Genomic DNA, 17,478 nt, shown 5'->3' with positions numbered 1-17,478 from the left:
AGGGGGGGAGGGGGGCGAGGGCTTGTGGTGGTGGTTGCCGCACAGCAGGGCGCCCCAGCATCCTGCCATCCTGGCACGCCGTCCTGTTGCTTGTGGCTGGATTTTGCGCTACGACGTCAGCAAACTGCCAACGCACACACACATAAAAAACACACTCCGTGAGTTACAATGAAGGTAGAACAAATAGTTATGAAATATTAAATTTTTTTTATAATAATTATTTTTAAATTAAACCAATAAACAAGAATTGCAGCCACCCTACACCATTTTCGCTTAAAGTCCACCCATTTATAAGTAAAGACAAAAACTATTGCCTACTTTTTTGGGCTTGAACTTCCGCCTTGAAATTTGACAAAATGGCGGCTTTATATTCTAAAACAACTACTAATAACTGTTTTAGAGCTCAAAAACAAAACAAAATATAGTAAAATATATCAATTTTAGTAAACATTTAAATATTTATTTATTTTTGAGGAAAAATAAGCCTCTAACTCGCTATCCTCCATTGTTTCTCTTGAAAGTGAGAGCGAACGAGATGGCAATGCCCAAGGAAACACGAAACAAGAAAATGTAACTTAACGTAACGGTACTCTGTTTAGGCAATGGCAGGCAAGGTGGGAAGGCGGGAAGGTGGGAGGAGGAAAGAGAACCCATCAACGCTTCATCTCTATTTCTTGCTGGCTAGAAAGTAATGCTGTTGCCTCCTGCTGATGTTATTACTACTGTTAATAACAGAAGTATATTACAACTGCTGTTATTGGCTGTTGGCTGGCTGTTAGTTTGTTGTTGCTTTCACCTTAACGGTTGTTGTAATAGTAGAGATGTGCTTTTCATGAGATTAATTTATTATATAATATATTATTTTATTATTTAAATATAATATTTATTAATTATAATATATTTATTTGTTTTTTATTTCAATCAATTTTCACTTACCTTGGTATCACCTTCCTGCTCATCACTGGTGACCGCCATTTGTTGTTGCTGCCTGCTGCCTCCTGTTACTGCTGTTACTGTTATCGCCGTCTGTTATTGTGTGACAGTGTCGGTGTATGTCTGGTCTGGCGCCTGTATCTGTATCTGTGTCGGTGTGTCGCTGCTTCTGCTCCTGCTGCTGCTCCTGCTCCATTTCGGCTTCCATTTCAGTTTCAGTTTCAGTTTCGCTGCGAAGTTGGTCGCGTGCACACGCGTCTTTCCTCCAAAAAAAAATACACAAAAAGCAAACAACTTTGCCCGAAAACCACTCGAAAACTCAATGTTTTTTTTCCTGTGTTGTTATTCTGTCTGTGTGTGTGTGTGTGTGTGAGCTTCGGTTCAGTCGGTCAGTGAGTTAGTCAATGATGGAAGGCAAGCCACCGCCACCCCGGCGGCATCCAAATTATTTATAAAGGACAGCAACTAGTTCCTCCTCCTCCAAAAAAAAAAAAAACCAACAAAAAAAATATAAAAGACAATATCCAAGACAAGTAGGAAGCGAAGCGTAAAATAAAAAATAAAAGAAGCTGCCACAGGCGACACTTTGCTCTCTGTCAGCACTGCTGCCTTCTGCTAGCTGCGCTGCCGGGCGCTGCTGCCAGCGTCAGCGTCAGCTTCGGCGTACGCAAAACAAATACAAATTTTCGAAATACATTTTACGCGCCCGTGTGCTCGTACGTGTCTGTTCATGTTCGCCCTGTCTGTCTGTCTCTCTGTTTCTCTGTCTGAGTATGAGTATGGGTATGGGTTTTAGTGTGTGTGTGTGAGCGTGCGAACGGTACGAGGAACGGAATTACGGTGAAAAGCTTTGGGCAATCTCCGCAAGCCCAAAACACACACCCACGCGCGCAAAAAAACAAAAACCCAAGCGAGCAAGCTCACAAAAAAAATAAAAATAAAAAAAAAAACACACGCGTAGAACATACTACGAGGAGAGGACATTAAAATGGTGCAAACCACTGCAGGTAATAAAAGTGATCCCTCTTCCTTGGCTCCTTCCACACCTGCTCGCTGGCTATAACGGTGTCTCTCCTTTAAAATACGAAAAAGAAAAAAAAAAAAAACAGCCACCATTAACGTCTCCATTAAAATGCACACTGGGGTGGACCTTGAGCGGGCTTTTAATTATTTATTAAAGAGGAGTGGCCACTGGCCAGGGGAGGAGTTATTTTTAGATTAGAGTAGTTATCCTTTAAAAAGTTTTGGCTTTAAAATACATATTTTTTAAGTTACTATTTTGTGCTAATTTTAATTAGCATTTAATTGTTTACAATTGTAAGATCTAATGTGGAAAACAGGTTCAACCGTCCAACAGGTCGTATGAGTAATGTCTGCATATTCCACAAATCAAATAGGAAAATAAGAAAAGAAAATCTGCATAATTTTTCTGCAGAGTGAATTTTTTCCCAAAAAACAAATTGGAAATATTAAAAAGCGCCCTTATGGCCCATAAAGCAAGTCAACCCTGCGTATGCGTAATAAAAATCAAAAAAAAACTGGCGGCCATTAAAAATCAAATAACTGTTTATGAAAAAAAACTCATAAAAATTGAGATTGAACAATTTTGATAATGACTTGATTTTTTAAATAATATTATATAAAATTAAGAAAATAAACTGGAACCACTGCGTATACTTGATATTTATGTTTTGAGAATGTTGAGAATCAAAATGGCGCTGAAAGTGACGACGGATGATGAACTGTAACCCTGAATAACGGTTCACCTTAAATAACAGTGCACACGTGTAGGAGGAGCCAGATAGGGGCTGCACTCGGGCCTCGTTTTTCATATTTTAGCTGGAATTTCGTGACTCTGCCATCCCGCCCGGGCTAAAAGGCGATTAAGAGAAGCCTCCAATCATAATACCAGACACATAATACATATTTATGGACATGTGCTTTATTATTATTCAGGTGTGTTTTGGCAGGTGGGCGGGTGGTTGACAGGTATCTGGGTGGTGGATGCTGGAATCTGGTGGATGCAGTTCCCGGTAATCCTCGGCCACCAATGCAATACTGCGCTACAAAAACTGTCAAGGACAGGGGTCCAGTGGACTGTTGATCCTTTTCGAACCTTTTCATCTTCTTGGCGGAAAGTAGTTGTGGGGGAATAGGGTATATTGGGTATATTGGTTCGTAGAACTCACAAAAAAGGCTTAAAAGTAACGGGTATGGTATAGTCTTTTTGGAAATAGGTTTTTGAAGAAGAAAAGGGGTCTATGGCAGTCTTGAAGAAAGAGGAACTACTTTGAAACCCTTGCCTTTGGGAAGTATTTCACCAAAAAAGACTCAAAAGTACCGGGTATGGTGTAGTCTTCTTGGAAGAATGTATTTATAGAGAAAAATAAGTATAATGACTTCTGGGAGAAAGAGGAACTACTTTAAAACTCTTCCCTTATTGAATTGCCTCGTCAAAAAAGGCTCAAAAGAATCAGGTATCGTATAGTCTTCTTTGTAAGAGCCATTTTTAGAGGAAATGCCTTGAGAACATCTATATTTCCCCTCTAGAGAAGCAGTTTCTGCCTCTTTCTGTGAAAGATTATGGTATTAAGTGTCAATACAGTACAGTACAGAATAGTGTAATAAAGAGTATATTTCTTTCCATCAAACTCTGCAAAAACTCTCTAAAAAAGACCTGAAAGTACCAGGTATCGTGTAGTCTGCTCACTAAACTCCCCTCCACTCTGTCCTTGGCTCCATCATCTTTGTTCTCTGGCCACTTTATCGACTGTTTGCTTGCGGGATAATCTCCGCAGAGTCCTTTTTAATCAAGGCCCTTTTTCTGAACATCATTTTTGTAGAAGTACTGCCTCGAGGTCCTTAGTGATTCTCTGGCAAAGTCCTGATTGATGCGGCCCTGGTTCCCAGAGCCCTAGAGCTCAGCCCAACAGGTGCTGCAAGTCCTGCTGCAAATCGCATCACAACTGACGTGGCGGGGCTTGGCCTACATTCTCCAGTCCCTGGCTTAGAAGAATACCCGATCAAGGCCTCTAAATAGCTAATGAGCTGGTGCGGCAGAGCCCGCCTGTCAAATAACACTCTGATATGCAGGAGGGCCTTAATTTCCACCTGCACCTGACAGCCCTGCACTCCGCACTGCCCTCGGGGCTCTCCATCTACTACTGACACTGACTGATGGGCCCCGGATACGGCCCGGACGATGGAGGCGGCGGGCGTAGAACTTTTATGAATGAAAATGTAGGCGATTGGCATCGATGTGGCTGCGGAAATGGGAGTGCCGATAGTCGTCCTGTGGCAGTCCCAGTGCCAGTGCCAGTGGCAGTCATCCTGCCGTACAATGTCAAGCCAAGGCGGGGGCGTTTGTTTATGTTTTACTTTTGGCTTGCTGGCTTGGTTGCTCCTCTTGCTCCTGCTCCTGTTTGCCGGCCTTGGTCCTTGGTCCTGTTGCTCGCCTCCTATAATGGCCGGAAATTGCCTGTCTCTGAATGGATGGCTTTGGCTTTGGCTTTGACTTTGGCGGCTTTGTGGCTGCCACACAGCTGATGCAACGCACTAACACATCAACAAACAGGCCCCACAACCACTCCCGTGTATCCAGCCAGCAACTACCACCCCCTTGGATGACGTGACGGGACATCAACTAGTGCCGATGATGACTTAGACGATGATGGCTTGATGGCCTGATGGCCCGATGGCTCCACGATGATGCCGCCGTCATCAATTGCTCAATTATGGCATTAGCAGAAAGCCAAGAGCTAAGAGCCAGGAGCAGAAGGCCAAGAGCCAAGCACTCTGAGCCACTGGGCTGAACCAGAGTTCGAATGAAACTCTTGATTTTAAAAGGGATTTTATTCTTTATTTTTTATTAAATTGTTTATATCTTTGTTTGAGTTTCAAAAGATACACATTCTCATATATTGTTTAGAGTTTTAGGTTTCTTTTTAACTGGTATTGTTGGTAGTCCTGTAGTCTTGGCTTCTCAGTTCTTTAGTTCAAGTTCCCAAAAGTCTCAGTTCCAGAGATTATCTCTTTAATTGTATATTCTTTTCAGCTTTAAGATGTTTTTTATATAAATTGAAACTGTTTTTAATTACATTTCCTGCCATTTTGAGACAAAAATAATATATTTTTGATAAAATCAAAATTCTATTCTATTAATTATCATATTTTCCATTTAATTTTTGACATTATTCTTTATTTGATTTTTTTGCATTTCAATCTTAAAATTTTAGTTAGAAATCTGATTTGAAAAAATAGAATATTTTTGAAGACAAATAATTTGTAATATTTGTCTTTGTTTTCTTTCAAATAATCTTTAAAAATCACTTGTTAGAAACAAAATACAAATATATTACTTAAATTTCTTCAAAAACATTACTCATACGCCCAGTAAGCCACTCTATTACCACTTTTAGACTCTCTCCAGAGAAGCCTACTTCCAAAGCCAAAATTTAAACTTAATTCCAGTCCTTCTCTAGTCCTTCTTGCTAATTCTTCTTCATCCAAAGAGAGCCGCAAAAGAGCCGCTTTGGGGCCACCTTAAAGTCCTGAGCTCTGAATCCAGAGTCCTGAGTCCTGAGCCCAGAGCACTTAACGCCCCGTTGACAGTTGCAGAGTTACAGAGGTCAAATGGAGAGCCGCACATGTGTGAGTGTGTGTCCTGCCAATGTGTGCAAGGACACGTGTGTAGAAGAGTCCTGGCCATAAAGTACTTTTCTTCCAATACTTCTTAGCGAGTTTAAGCACAAAGACTAAGAAAAAACAAGATTAAACAGACTTTACTCTTAAAATATTATATTATTTTCAAGTTAAGAATAAAAAATATAAAATAAAAACTTAATTTTAAATAAAAAAATAGCTTAGTTTTCAAGAGGTATGTCGAGACTGTCAAGAATGGAGGGAGTTCTGGGTGAAAGCCATCAAAGTGCGGGCTTACTGTCAGCGGCAGAGTCGTTATCCTGTCATGTGTGTCCTGGCAGAGCCATTAATATTGAGTCCTGGGCGTCCTGGGCTGGTCTTCTTCAAAATTAAAAATCTAGTGTCTGGCCATCATTAATTCTGCGTCCGAGCCGTGCCATGTCAGCACTTTGCACGACGTCCTTTTCGTCCTTTCATCCTTTTTGGTCCTTTTATCAAAAGCAGCATTCCAGAATGTCAATCAAAGCCTTTGAGAAAGAAATCGCATTGTTGGCGATATCCTTTTTCTTTTTTTGTTTGCTGGACGGCCGAAGGACATTCGATGGCAGGCGCAGATTCAATGGAAATATTTTTAATAAATGATTCTACAGGCTATCCAGGATATATTACTGAATAATTCCGCCATAGAGAGAGAGAGGGCCAGAGGACTGCTGGAATATCCTTTCTGGTGGCTTCCCTCGGGCAAATGCAATTTGTTGGTTTTTGCAATTAAAATTATATGGCCAGTTGCCACCTCCAAGGCAGTAGCAGCAGTAGCAGCAGTAGCAGTAGTGGCTTCCCCTTGACCTCTGAACTTTCGCGTTAATTCCTTTCATTCCCTTGTGGGTGCAGGTCCTGGGAAGCTGGTTGTCCTGCCAATAGAGAAGAGCACACTATATGCAAACTCCGGGTTTCAGAAAACAAACAGAAACAGAAACAGAAACAGAAACAGAAACAGATACTGGAGACTGGGATATTGAAGTGGCAACTGCAATTGGCCCGGAGAGCTAGCTAGTCCCGGAGAGCCAGCTAGTCCCGGAAAGCTGGCCCGGAAAAAGCAAGCAAACAACAATGACAGACGCACAAATACAAACACGCCCACTGAATGGCTAATTAAGCCCGCAAACAGTGTCCCCATCTCGAAATGCATCGAATGCAGTCCAAACCGAAAGGTCAGAGGGCACTCGTGGGTGCTACTTTGGAATTAAAGTGGGGGTGGTGGTGGGGGTGGGGGTGCGAGGTCTCCCTCTCCCCCACTCCCACTCTTATGATGAATCGAATGGGAAGACCCCCCACCTGACCTTTAGATCGACCTTTCACGATTAAACTCACACGCTGATGCTTAATTTTTTTATGTTTTTTATTGAAAGAGTGACTCTGTAGTGGCTCTCTGGCATTCCGCTCCAATTCAATTTTATTTCGAATCTAATTTGCGGAAAAAAAGGATTCCAGAGGGGTGGGATAGCACTGGAAAGGGCAGAGGTCAAGGTCTACAGATATTTAATTATTATTTTTTTTAGGTTTTTGCAGCTAAAATTACTTCCCTTTGAAAAGCAGAAACAAATATACTTTTTTTAAGGCCTACCTGGCGTATACGCAATATCAAGTATACGCCGTGGTTTACTATATTTTTTTAGCCAAATTTCTAGTTTTCCTCATTATTATTGCATTTTCATCTCTCTTTGAAAAGCAAAATATATTAAAAAATTATTCAAGGCCTACTGGGCGTATACGCAATATCAAGTATACGCCCTGGTCCCACGGATTTTTAGCAAAAAAAATGTCTAATAAACTTTAAAACCCAACTAGTTTACAGCCAAAACTAGTCTTCTTCATTAAAAATCAATAAAATAAAATTAAACAAAATTCCAACACAGCCTGAGAAGTTTTCTTTCTTTGTAATTCAAAGTTGACACCTAATGTCCATGTCCTTGAGGCAAAGGACACTTTGTTTTGCATTCAAGTCGCTGCAGGGAAGCAATTTAAAAGGCTATTTAGTTGTTCTAAAACTTATTTTAATATCAGTAATTTAATAAGAAAAGCAAAGGATTAAAATGAAATATAAGAGTACCACAAAGAGTGAATTAATAAAATAGAAGTGTATTAAATATTAAAAAATTAAAAAAAAATTGAGAAAAAAATTTTTCTCCCCTGGACCTGTTGCCCTTATATAGGCCCGACCAGTACCGATTCGGAATTATAACGGAACACACTTAATAATTTTAACACTTATTAATTATAACACTTATTAATTTCAGTTCATTCAGGGATAACATTTGGTGAATAAATCCTTGAAATCCTTTTTTTTTTAATTTTAATTTTTTTAATAATATGTTTTGTTTAAACTAATATTAGTAATGAATATCTCTAAAGGGGGGTTCTCTTCTATTAGGCGTATACGTAATATTAAGTATACGCCATGAGGGTTAAGATTTAAGAGAAAATGTGTACTCTGATCTAAGATCTGATCTAATTGCATTAAATTTTTTATTAACTTTTACGATTTTTTATCTTCAATAAACTGTGACCTTTCGGCCAAGTTTGCAGCTTCGATTACCCTTTCCTTTTTCTATTTTTTTTTTTTTTTGTATTTATTCCGAGTCGAGTCGAGGAATCCTGGCAAACTTTTTACTTTCGGTCTGGCTGCGGTCTCCAGCAGACAGACACAACAACAAGACAAGAGGGGGGAGAGTGGGGGTAAAAAACACAAACACTAAACACTAAACACTAACATGATAATGCAGTTTGCGTGTTGGGGTCAGGCGGGCACACTCTCTCCCCAACACACACTTTCCAACACAAGCACAACCCCAAACACACACAATATGTACAACACATTAGACTGTAATTAATGTCGCAGCTTGGCCCAACCCTCACTATACATATATATATATATATATATATTTATTCTCTTGTATAATGCCCTCATATATATCTGCCTGGCTATCTGTTTATGCGGGTCCTGCTACATTTCCATCTGCCAGATAGCACCAAACCCCAAAAAAAACACAAACAAAACAAAACTTTGTCACGCACCAACAACAACAACAACAAAAAACTACAACAACTAAACAACAAAAAAATAAAACAAAAACAAAAAGACAAAAAAGCAACAGATGTAGAACCAATAGACAGGAACATAATGGGTCAGAGAACACTAAGAGAAATGGGGAGTTACTTTTTTTTTACAATATCTTTCTATATCTATTGGTTTTAGGCATAATTTTCAAGAAAAATATCTTTAAGAAAACAAGATTTCTTAAAAAAATTAAACAAAAGCAAGACAATAATTAAACCTTGGGAACTTTTCATAATAAACTAGTTTTAAATCATTAAAATTGTTGAAAACTTGTATAAAATAAATTATTTAATTGGAAAAGAGTTTGTTAAATTGCTAAAATTACTTTTTTAAACATATTTTCAAGTTTTTTGTTGATATTTTATGAAAAAGTCTAGAAAATAAGACTTGAAAACTAGTCTCTCTCCTTGAAGCTCTTACAAAAAATCTATATACTCTAATATATAATAAATATTTTCAGTGTATTGCCAGTTGTCAGATGTTTGTAGCAGATTTGTCTCCCAGTTAGTTTTGTTTTTTGCAGAAACTTGTCCTGCGTGGCTTCTGCCTTCTGCCAGTGCCAGCGCCAGCGCCAGTGCCCTTTTGTAATTAAGTATTTATCTTAATTCCATAAAATAGTTGTCATTTTGATAAACTGGCAGATACATTATGAGCCAGATACGGATACAGATACGTGCCAGTGGGGCCTGGAAAGTGGAGCCAGATGGCTTCTGCCTTTTGGGAAAAATAACATTTATAAGAAAATATTTATAACTTTCCTTAAAAGCAGTCTGAAGTCGGAAATCTGAAATCTAAATCGGAAGCCACCTTCTGAGCTATAAATATTTTCGTTTTTTTATTCTTTTGGGCAACAATCCGGTCCAGCGAACAAAAAAGGCTCTGATGGAAATAGAAAATGGCATTTTATTTAAAAGGCTCTGCGGCCAGGTCCTGGTGCGCCACTTGGTTTTCCCTCCATTTCCCCCCAATTTTCCGCTCCTCTTAATTAAGGCCCAAAAATGGCTCTCTGTGTGTGTGTGTGTTTTGGCCAAAATGGCTATTGAGCCTGTTTAAGCCATCAATTGCCATTTCTGGGCGACCAAATGAATTTACGATTACAGGAAGCCAGAATCAGGACTAGGACCAGGACTTGGACCAGGACTAGGACTAGGACTGGGACTAGGAGCAGGGCAGGAGAGTCCCTGAACTTGGCAGAAACTGAAATTGATTTTCCACTCAACCAGAATCCCCCCATTGATTGTTCGGGGGGATAATTGATAAAGTTCCTTGTAGAGCTTCTCCCACTCTGCCTCTCTGCCTATTTATTTTATTTTTCTTTAACAGAACTGATTGCTTTTTAGAAAGTTTCCTAATTCCAGTGGCTTATTAATTAATTAATTTTATTTCAAATTATTTCTCAGAGTGCAGTGCTTAATTGCTATTGCTTTCTCTCTATTCTCTCCAAAAATCAATAAATTTAATAATCAAAACAAGCCCAAAAGCCCCGGAAACTATTCGGTTCTTCGGAATTTGTTTGTAATTCAAACTTGATGGCCAAAAGCCCTTGAGAGGAAAAGGACACTTTGTTGCCAGTTCTAGTGGCTTCGGGGAGCACAAAATATTCACAAAATATTACCAAAAATTGTCACTTTTATTTTTGCCAAATATTTAACAGAAATATCAGAGGCAATTAGGAGATTTTCACAAGAAAATATGAAGCTTACAGCTCTTTAATTGGTGTTTTTATTGACTTTTATTATGAGAAATTTCAAGTTTAATTTAAAAATCAAATTAAATAAAATATTAAAAACAAATAGTACCCAAAACAATAGTTATTTTATCATAGTTTTTTTTAACAAATTAAATTATAAAAACAGTCTCAGCCTGAACCGGTTAAGAGCCATCATGTTTTTCGCTCATAATACCTTTTTAAAAAATAAAATAAAACAAAATTGGTAAAAAAAAAAGGAGCTAGGACTCTTGATATCGACTTCGCTGTAGAGGAGGCAAAATCGTATATAAATAGTTTAAATTAAATTATGAGCACCACATTTTGGTAATTAAAATTAATATGAAAATAGTATAGATTACTACTACATTTCTGGTTAAAAAATAAAAAACAAGAAAGCAAAAATAACAATTGTAATTAATTAATCCTTCTTAGAGGCCGCCTCCTTACATATTCTCGGGCAGAACCAGTTGTGAATTATAAAAAATCCTAAAAATCATGGCTCTGGCAGAACCAGTTGTGAATCATAAGAAATCATAAAAATCATAAAATCGAATTTTTTCCAGTAAATTTGTTAGTTTATAATTGAAATATCTTAAAAAAGATTGAAAAACAGTTAAAAATACTGGAAAATTTAACATAAAACTCAAAACTAATTTAAAATAAAAATTTTTTTGATTAATTTCTGGAATAAAAGCCAGAAACTACTGCAGAAAGTGAACTGATGGACGAAGCTTTAAGGATTTGGTTTTATGGCTTCCTTTTGAGCAACCTTTTCAGGCTTTCCGGTGGCCCGGGAGAGTGGTCCGGACTGCGGACTCCGGACTGGAATTATTACGGTTACGGGTGTGCAGTCGGAGTGTGTGTGTCAGAGTGTGTGTGTGCTGACCTACAGCATTCGAATCCCAGTGGGATAATCGCTGGCCAGGACCAAGACCAGGCCCAGGACCAAGACCGAGACCGAGACCATCAAGCTCTCATCAAGGTCGCTGTGGAGGTGAACTGGAGGTGGCATCCCCCAGGTGGCTCTGTGATTCTGCCTGGCCAGTTGCCTCCTGCCTCCCTCCTGCTGCCCCCTGCCATTGATGATGATGTGGCCACTGCCGGACGAGTCCCAGAGGCCCAGCTTCTAACTTTGTTTGGTGGTCAGTGCCAATGTCATTGGAGCCTGTAGGCACTGGCAGGATAAAGGATGCAGGACACTCCTAGAGAGTGTTATTGAAGGTCTTCTAGTACAAGATAGAGCCAAGATAGTCCCTCTAATTTATTGTTTCAAGTTTATTTTTGGATAAATGAAATATATATATTTATATTTTTCTCTCTGTGCACTTTCCATTTTATTTACTTTCCTCCGACATTGTCAACAAGCGGGAAACGAAAACAAATAAATACAGAAATCAGGGGAAAGTAAATAGCAAATGGTTCTCCCCTGGCGAGTGGCCACTGGCCACTGGCCACCCCCCTAGACTTCTCCCCCCCCTCTGATTATTGCATAATATTTGCATTTTCCGGCTGCCTCTGCCTCTGAGAATTAAGTTATTAAAACTTGTTGCCATGGCCTCAATGGCGAGCATTTAAATGCTAATTACAGTGCGAAAAAAAGGCAAAGGATATATAAAGGATATAAGGGACGTAAAGGACATAAAGGACATGGGGGAGCTAGAGGGAGAGAGGAAGAGAACCAAGAGCACCCAGAGTGCAGACAAGAAAGCAACAAAAGAGCTGCAATTAAAACAGGGGCAACCGGTTTTTTTTTTTTTTGTTCGCCGCCAGGACACTTCCAAGGACACCGCCTGGCGACAACTCGGTCGGCGGTTCAGACGCCAGGCACTTTGTTGTCGCCACAGATGTGGAGCTCCATGGTTCCATGGTTCCATGCTTCCACCCACCACCCACCACTCGCCACTCGCCCGAAACCAGGCCAGGAGAGCATATTGAACTCATCCCGTCCCAGCTGGCGGCCATCAGGCGACCAGGCCATCAGGCGACCAGGCCAGTGGGAAGTGCAGTCTGGGCGACCTATCCCCCACTCCCTGCCCCCTGTTGCCCCTTGCCCCCTGGAAGGGGAAACCCTAAAAACCAATATGTCCTGAAATTTCATCCTGAAACCATTCACGATTTATCGGCTATTGATTGCTTTTTCTCTCTTTTCTTTTTTTATGATCTTGAAGGAATATTATAGAGGGTTGGTGGGGGGTTCCTACCAATGAGGGCGTATTGGTAGGAAGTTGTAGCTTATTTTATGGGTATTATGATTATGAGTCTTTAAAGACTGTTCTTCCACAAGAAAGAAGAATCTATTCAGTTTTCGAGCAACAGTTTGAGGAAGAGAGCTTCTTAGTTGAGTTGTAGCTTGTCTTGAGATGTCCTTTCTTATAGATAGATATGTATATAGATAGATATGTATCTATAGGGACAAAGATATTATATCTGGCGGGGAATCTGAAATAAATCAGTTGGTATTCTTACTATATCTGCCAGCCTGGAGGTCTATATACTGGATTATTATAATTTAATTCGATTTTAGGCCAGTATTTAACTCCTTTTGACCTTCTTTTAACTACTATGCCATAACTACTTAATATATAAACTTTAGACAGATATAAGAGAAATATAAACAATAATAATACGAATCTGAAGATATAGTATCTTGTAAATTTTACTTCTCAGCCTTGTTCCTCCGATCCATGTCCTTCTCCATCCAATATCCTTTCAATATGTTCCTCCAATTGCCTTCTGAAGATGATAATCTAAACTTATTTAACTTGTAGAATCATAAAATACTATAATCTTGCAGACTATAGCCCATGACTCCTCACCAATTCCCACTCTCCCCCTCCTTATCCTTTCTGTTATCCTTATTGATGAGATTTATGAGAAAATGGCAACAGGCGAGTGGTTTATGGCCCTCCTGTCCCTCAGATTCGTTCTCCGATCAGGATATGTGGATTTTATGACAGAGTTATGCAACAGAGCCCTACAACAGCGCCATCTATCACTCCTTGCCTCCCCATTGTATCTGTATCTCTCTCTCTATCTGTATCTTTGTATCTCTATCCCTGTATCCCTGTATCCCCCCCTCCACTACCCCCCCCTAAATGGCAAACAATTAGTGAAAATGAAATTATAGGTGGCCGGAAGCCATCACGGATTGGGCGACACATATTGGGTTTCAGGGAGAGCAGGACCGTTGTCCTTGTTGGGGGATAGAAGGACTCTTGTTTGCTGATTAGAAACTGACACTCCCCCCCATTCCAGACACCATGGACTTCAAGGAGCGCCTGATCGCCAGCGTCAAGAAGGAGGTGAAGCAACTGATGGAGGAGGCGGTCACCAAGAAGTACGTCCACGAGGAGAGCAGCTCCGTCACCTCGCTCTGTGGCGCCGTCGAGGCCTGTCTCAGTCAGGGCCTCCGCCGCAGGGCCTTGGGCCTCTTCAAGACCTCCTCCACCACGGCGCTGCTGCACAAGATCGCCAAGAGCTGCCCGGAGGCGGAGCACATCAGCAAGCTGGTCCAGGAGATCGAGGCCAGTGATCCCAGCAAGCGCTCCTCCAGCAGCTCCGACAGCTTCCAGCGCCCCCCGATGCTGAAGAAGAGCAGCAGCCACTCGATGTCCGGGAGCCAGCAGGTGGCGGCCAGCAGCTCCTCGGCCTCCGTCTCCGTCTCCGCCTCCGCTTCCGCCTCGGTCAGTGTCAGTGTCAGTGCCAGTAACTCCAGCATGTCGCTGGCCAGCCTGAAGTGAGTTTGGAGGCAGGAAGTGAGAACCAGTTGGAAGTCATAACGCCTCCATTCCCTTCCTCCAGGTACCTCTGGATCCGACTGGCCCTCTACGAGAAGCGGCTCACCAAGATCATCGAGTACCTGGTGAGCAATGCCAGTAGCTTCTACGAGCGGGACTCCCTGGTGGCCGATCCGGACTATGGGTCCATCCTGAGCTCCCTGCTGGTGGGTCCCTGTGCCCTGGAGTTCACCCGGGCCAAGACAGCGGATCACTACTGGACCGATCCCCATGCCGATGAGCTGGTAAGAGATTAGTCTTCCAACAAGGATGTCCTTGATCCTTGATCCTTCATCCGTTGTCCTCCATTTAGGTGCAGCGACATCGCATCAGCTCCTGCCGACGCTCCTCGTCGACCTGCTCCCGGCCGGCCATCATCAACTTCAAGCGGAGCCTGAACACGTCCTCGGACGAGGCCAGCAGCGGCTCCTTCAAGTCCATTGCCTCGGCCAGTGTGGCCAAGGACTATGTGGAGTCCTTGCACCAGAACGCCAAGGCCACCCTCCTCTACGGGAAGAACAACGTCCAGGTGCTGCCCAAGAACGTGGCCGAGCCGATGCCCGGCTACCTGAGCCTCCACCAGCACATCCAGACCCTCACCATCAAGTGGACGCCCAACCAGCTGATGAACGGCTACAACGAGGCCGAGGAGGAGGACATCGACAAGGACGCCTTCTGGGCCTACGCCCTCAACATCAACGTGGACGAGATCGTGTATGTCCACTGCCACCAGAGCCGGGGCGAGGACAGTGGCGGCACAGTCATCCTGGTCGGCCAGGACGGTGTCCAGCGACCGCCGATCCACTTCCCGGAGGGCGGGCACATGCAGCAGTTCCTCAGCTGCCTGGAGACGGGCCTCCTGCCCCACGGCCAGCTCGATCCGCCGCTCTGGTCGCAGCGGGGCATCGGCAAGATGTTCCTCTGGCCCAGGAGCATGCGCCGCCGGATCCTGCCCTCCGTCATGGAGTCCGTGGACGAGACGCCCATCGATTATGTCTTCAGGATTGTGAGCAAGAGCCGGCACGAGGAGTTTGGTGAGTAGATGATGTCCTGGTGGTCCTCCTAGTCCCTCTAATCCTACCAATCCTTCTAATCCCTGGAACAGCCGCCACCCACTCCATCCTGGACTTTGTGCGGAGCACTCCGCGACGAGCCCAGCTCAGCAGCTGCTCCACCACCGGAAGCAGCGACTGCTCCAACAAGAGCCTCTCCATCGACCAGTTCCCCCTCGAGTCGCCCCTCCTCCTCCACCACCAGCAGCAGATGCTCCAGCAGAGCACCAGCATCGAGATGGTCTGCTCCACGATGAGGCGCCAGATCATCTCCCGGGCCTTCTACGGGTGGCTGGCCTACTGCCGGCACCTCTCTACAGTAAGGACGCACCTCTCCGGCCTGGTGCACGGCAGGATCACCCCGGAAAGTAAGTTGCAAAGCGATTCTAGATCCTAGAGCCTACATCCTAATCCCTATCCATTTCCAGTGAAAGCCGATGAGGAGGGCCTGACCCGCGAGCGCTGGGAGCTGCTGAACGTGGACGGAGTCCTGGAGAACGCCACCGAGTTCTACCGTTTGGTGTACTTTGGGGGCGTCCAGCCGGAGATGCGGCAGGAGGTGTGGCCGTATCTCCTGGGCCACTACGCCTTCGGCTCCACTCCGGAGGAGCGGAAGAAGCAGGACGAGACCTGCAAGCACTACTACGAGACCACCATGAGCGAGTGGCTGGCCGTGGACGCCATCGTCCAGCAGCGGGAGAAGGAGAAGACCGCCCGGGCGGTGGCCAAGCTGAGCTCCGGCTCCAACAGCGGCAACGAGAGGACTGTCCGAGCCGTCGACCTGGACCTGGGTGGCGGGGAGCTGGAGAACGAGGTGTTCGAGGACATATCGGACATCTCCGATCCGGGTGACCTCGAGTTCGATGAGCAGCAGCAGCAGGAGGGGGGCGGCGGGGCAGGGGGTGCCGGAGGGGCCGGCGGACTGGTCACCAGCCTCAGTGGCATGCATCTCAGCGTGAAGCCCATCCCCAGATCGATGAAGACCAGCACGGACTCGGGCCACGTGGACGAGGGCGAGAGCTTCAATGAGCTGGACGAGGACCTGGACCAGGAGCAGGACAGGGAGCGGGAGCGGGAGAAGCAGGCCAAACCGGAGGAGCAGGGCACTCCCCCCAATCCCGAGCCCAGCTGCTCCACCTCCACGGCCTCCTCGTACGAGACGGTGGGCATGGGCGGGGCCCAGACTACCACCCGCAGTGTCCTCAGCCCGGAGTACCTCAGCGCCGACGAGCTGCAGCTGCCGGAGGACGAGGAGGCGTCGGCGGCGTCGGGGGCGGCGAAGCCCCACCAGCAGGCCGCCTCCGTCATCATCACGAAGGCCTCCGTGGACATAGCCAACTGGGAGCGCGGCCCCCGGGCCTCGGGGGGACAGGGCGACCACCAGATGTCGCCCCTCGAGGAGTCGCCCGGCGAGACAGCCGGAGGAGCAGGTCCTGGCTCCAATCTCGATGCCCTTCAGGAGCCCAAGTCGGCCTGCGCCTCCCCAGCCAGCTCCAATGGCGGCGTCTACAGCGTAAGTACATCCTGAGTCCTGAGTCCTAAATCCTCAGTCCTCTCATGCCCCTTCCTCCGCAGAGCGAACTCCTGGAGCAGTTCGGCCTCAATCTCCACCGGATCGAGAAGGACGTGCAGAGGTGCGACCGGAACTACTGGTACTTCGCCAACGAGAACCTGGACAAGCTGCGGAACGTGATCTCGACGTACGTGTGGGAGCACCTGGACGTGGGCTACATGCAGGGCATGTGCGACCTGGTGGCGCCGCTCCTGGTCATCTTCGACGACGAGTCCCTCAGCTACAGCTGCTTCTGCAAGCTCATGGAGCGGATGATCGAGAACTTTCCCAGTGGCGGGGCCATGGACATGCACTTTGCCAACATGAGGTGGATGCTTCATATCCTTCTTCTCCATAGCCTTGCCTAATCCTAATCCCCATCTCTCTCTGTAGATCGCTCATCCAGATCCTGGACTCGGAGATGTACGACCTGATGGACTCGAACGGGGACTACACGCACTTCTACTTCTGCTACCGCTGGTTCCTGCTCGACTTCAAACGGGAGCTCGTCTACGACGACGTCTTCGCCACCTGGGAGGTGATCTGGGCGGCCAAGCACATCGCCTCCGGGCACTTTGTCCTCTTCCTGGCCCTGGCCCTGCTGGAGACCTACCGCGACATCATCCTCTCGAACAGCATGGACTTTACGGACGTCATCAAGTTCTTCAATGGTGGGTTATCCGGATTTCTTAACT

The 17,478-nt window shown here is 44.6% G+C and overlaps 1 protein-coding gene and 1 long non-coding RNA gene across 2 annotated transcripts in view; one reads left to right on the top strand and one right to left on the bottom strand.

Annotated features, from left to right (window-relative positions):
- Positions 1 to 1,135: 1,135 nt before the first annotated feature.
- LOC6498763 (small G protein signaling modulator 1) overlaps positions 1,136 to 17,478 on the top strand; it is an 18,025-nt gene continuing 1,682 nt past the window's right edge. Inside the window, exons 1-8 of the mRNA XM_001967218.4 lie at positions 1,136 to 1,940; positions 13,659 to 14,139; positions 14,205 to 14,424; positions 14,493 to 15,213; positions 15,285 to 15,599; positions 15,660 to 16,744; positions 16,807 to 17,111; positions 17,177 to 17,454. Coding sequence (XP_001967254.2) covers positions 1,922 to 1,940; positions 13,659 to 14,139; positions 14,205 to 14,424; positions 14,493 to 15,213; positions 15,285 to 15,599; positions 15,660 to 16,744; positions 16,807 to 17,111; positions 17,177 to 17,454 — 3,424 coding nt within the window. The 5' untranslated portion in view covers positions 1,136 to 1,921. The remainder of the gene's footprint in view (positions 1,941 to 13,658; positions 14,140 to 14,204; positions 14,425 to 14,492; positions 15,214 to 15,284; positions 15,600 to 15,659; positions 16,745 to 16,806; positions 17,112 to 17,176; positions 17,455 to 17,478) is intronic.
- LOC123257579 overlaps positions 5,245 to 17,478 on the bottom strand; it is a 15,569-nt gene continuing 3,335 nt past the window's right edge. The window contains exons 2-3 of the long non-coding RNA XR_006507713.1: positions 5,873 to 6,485; positions 5,245 to 5,687 (exon numbers count right to left, since the gene is read on the bottom strand). This is a non-coding gene — a long non-coding RNA (uncharacterized LOC123257579). The remainder of the gene's footprint in view (positions 5,688 to 5,872; positions 6,486 to 17,478) is intronic.

The sequence above is a fragment of the Drosophila ananassae genome, chromosome XR, assembly GCF_017639315.1.
Source record: "Drosophila ananassae strain 14024-0371.13 chromosome XR, ASM1763931v2, whole genome shotgun sequence".
NCBI classification, from domain to species: Eukaryota; Metazoa; Arthropoda; class Insecta; order Diptera; family Drosophilidae; genus Drosophila; species Drosophila ananassae.
The sequence above is the reverse complement of the archived record's forward strand: the minus strand, read 5'-3'. Positions and strand labels throughout refer to the sequence as shown.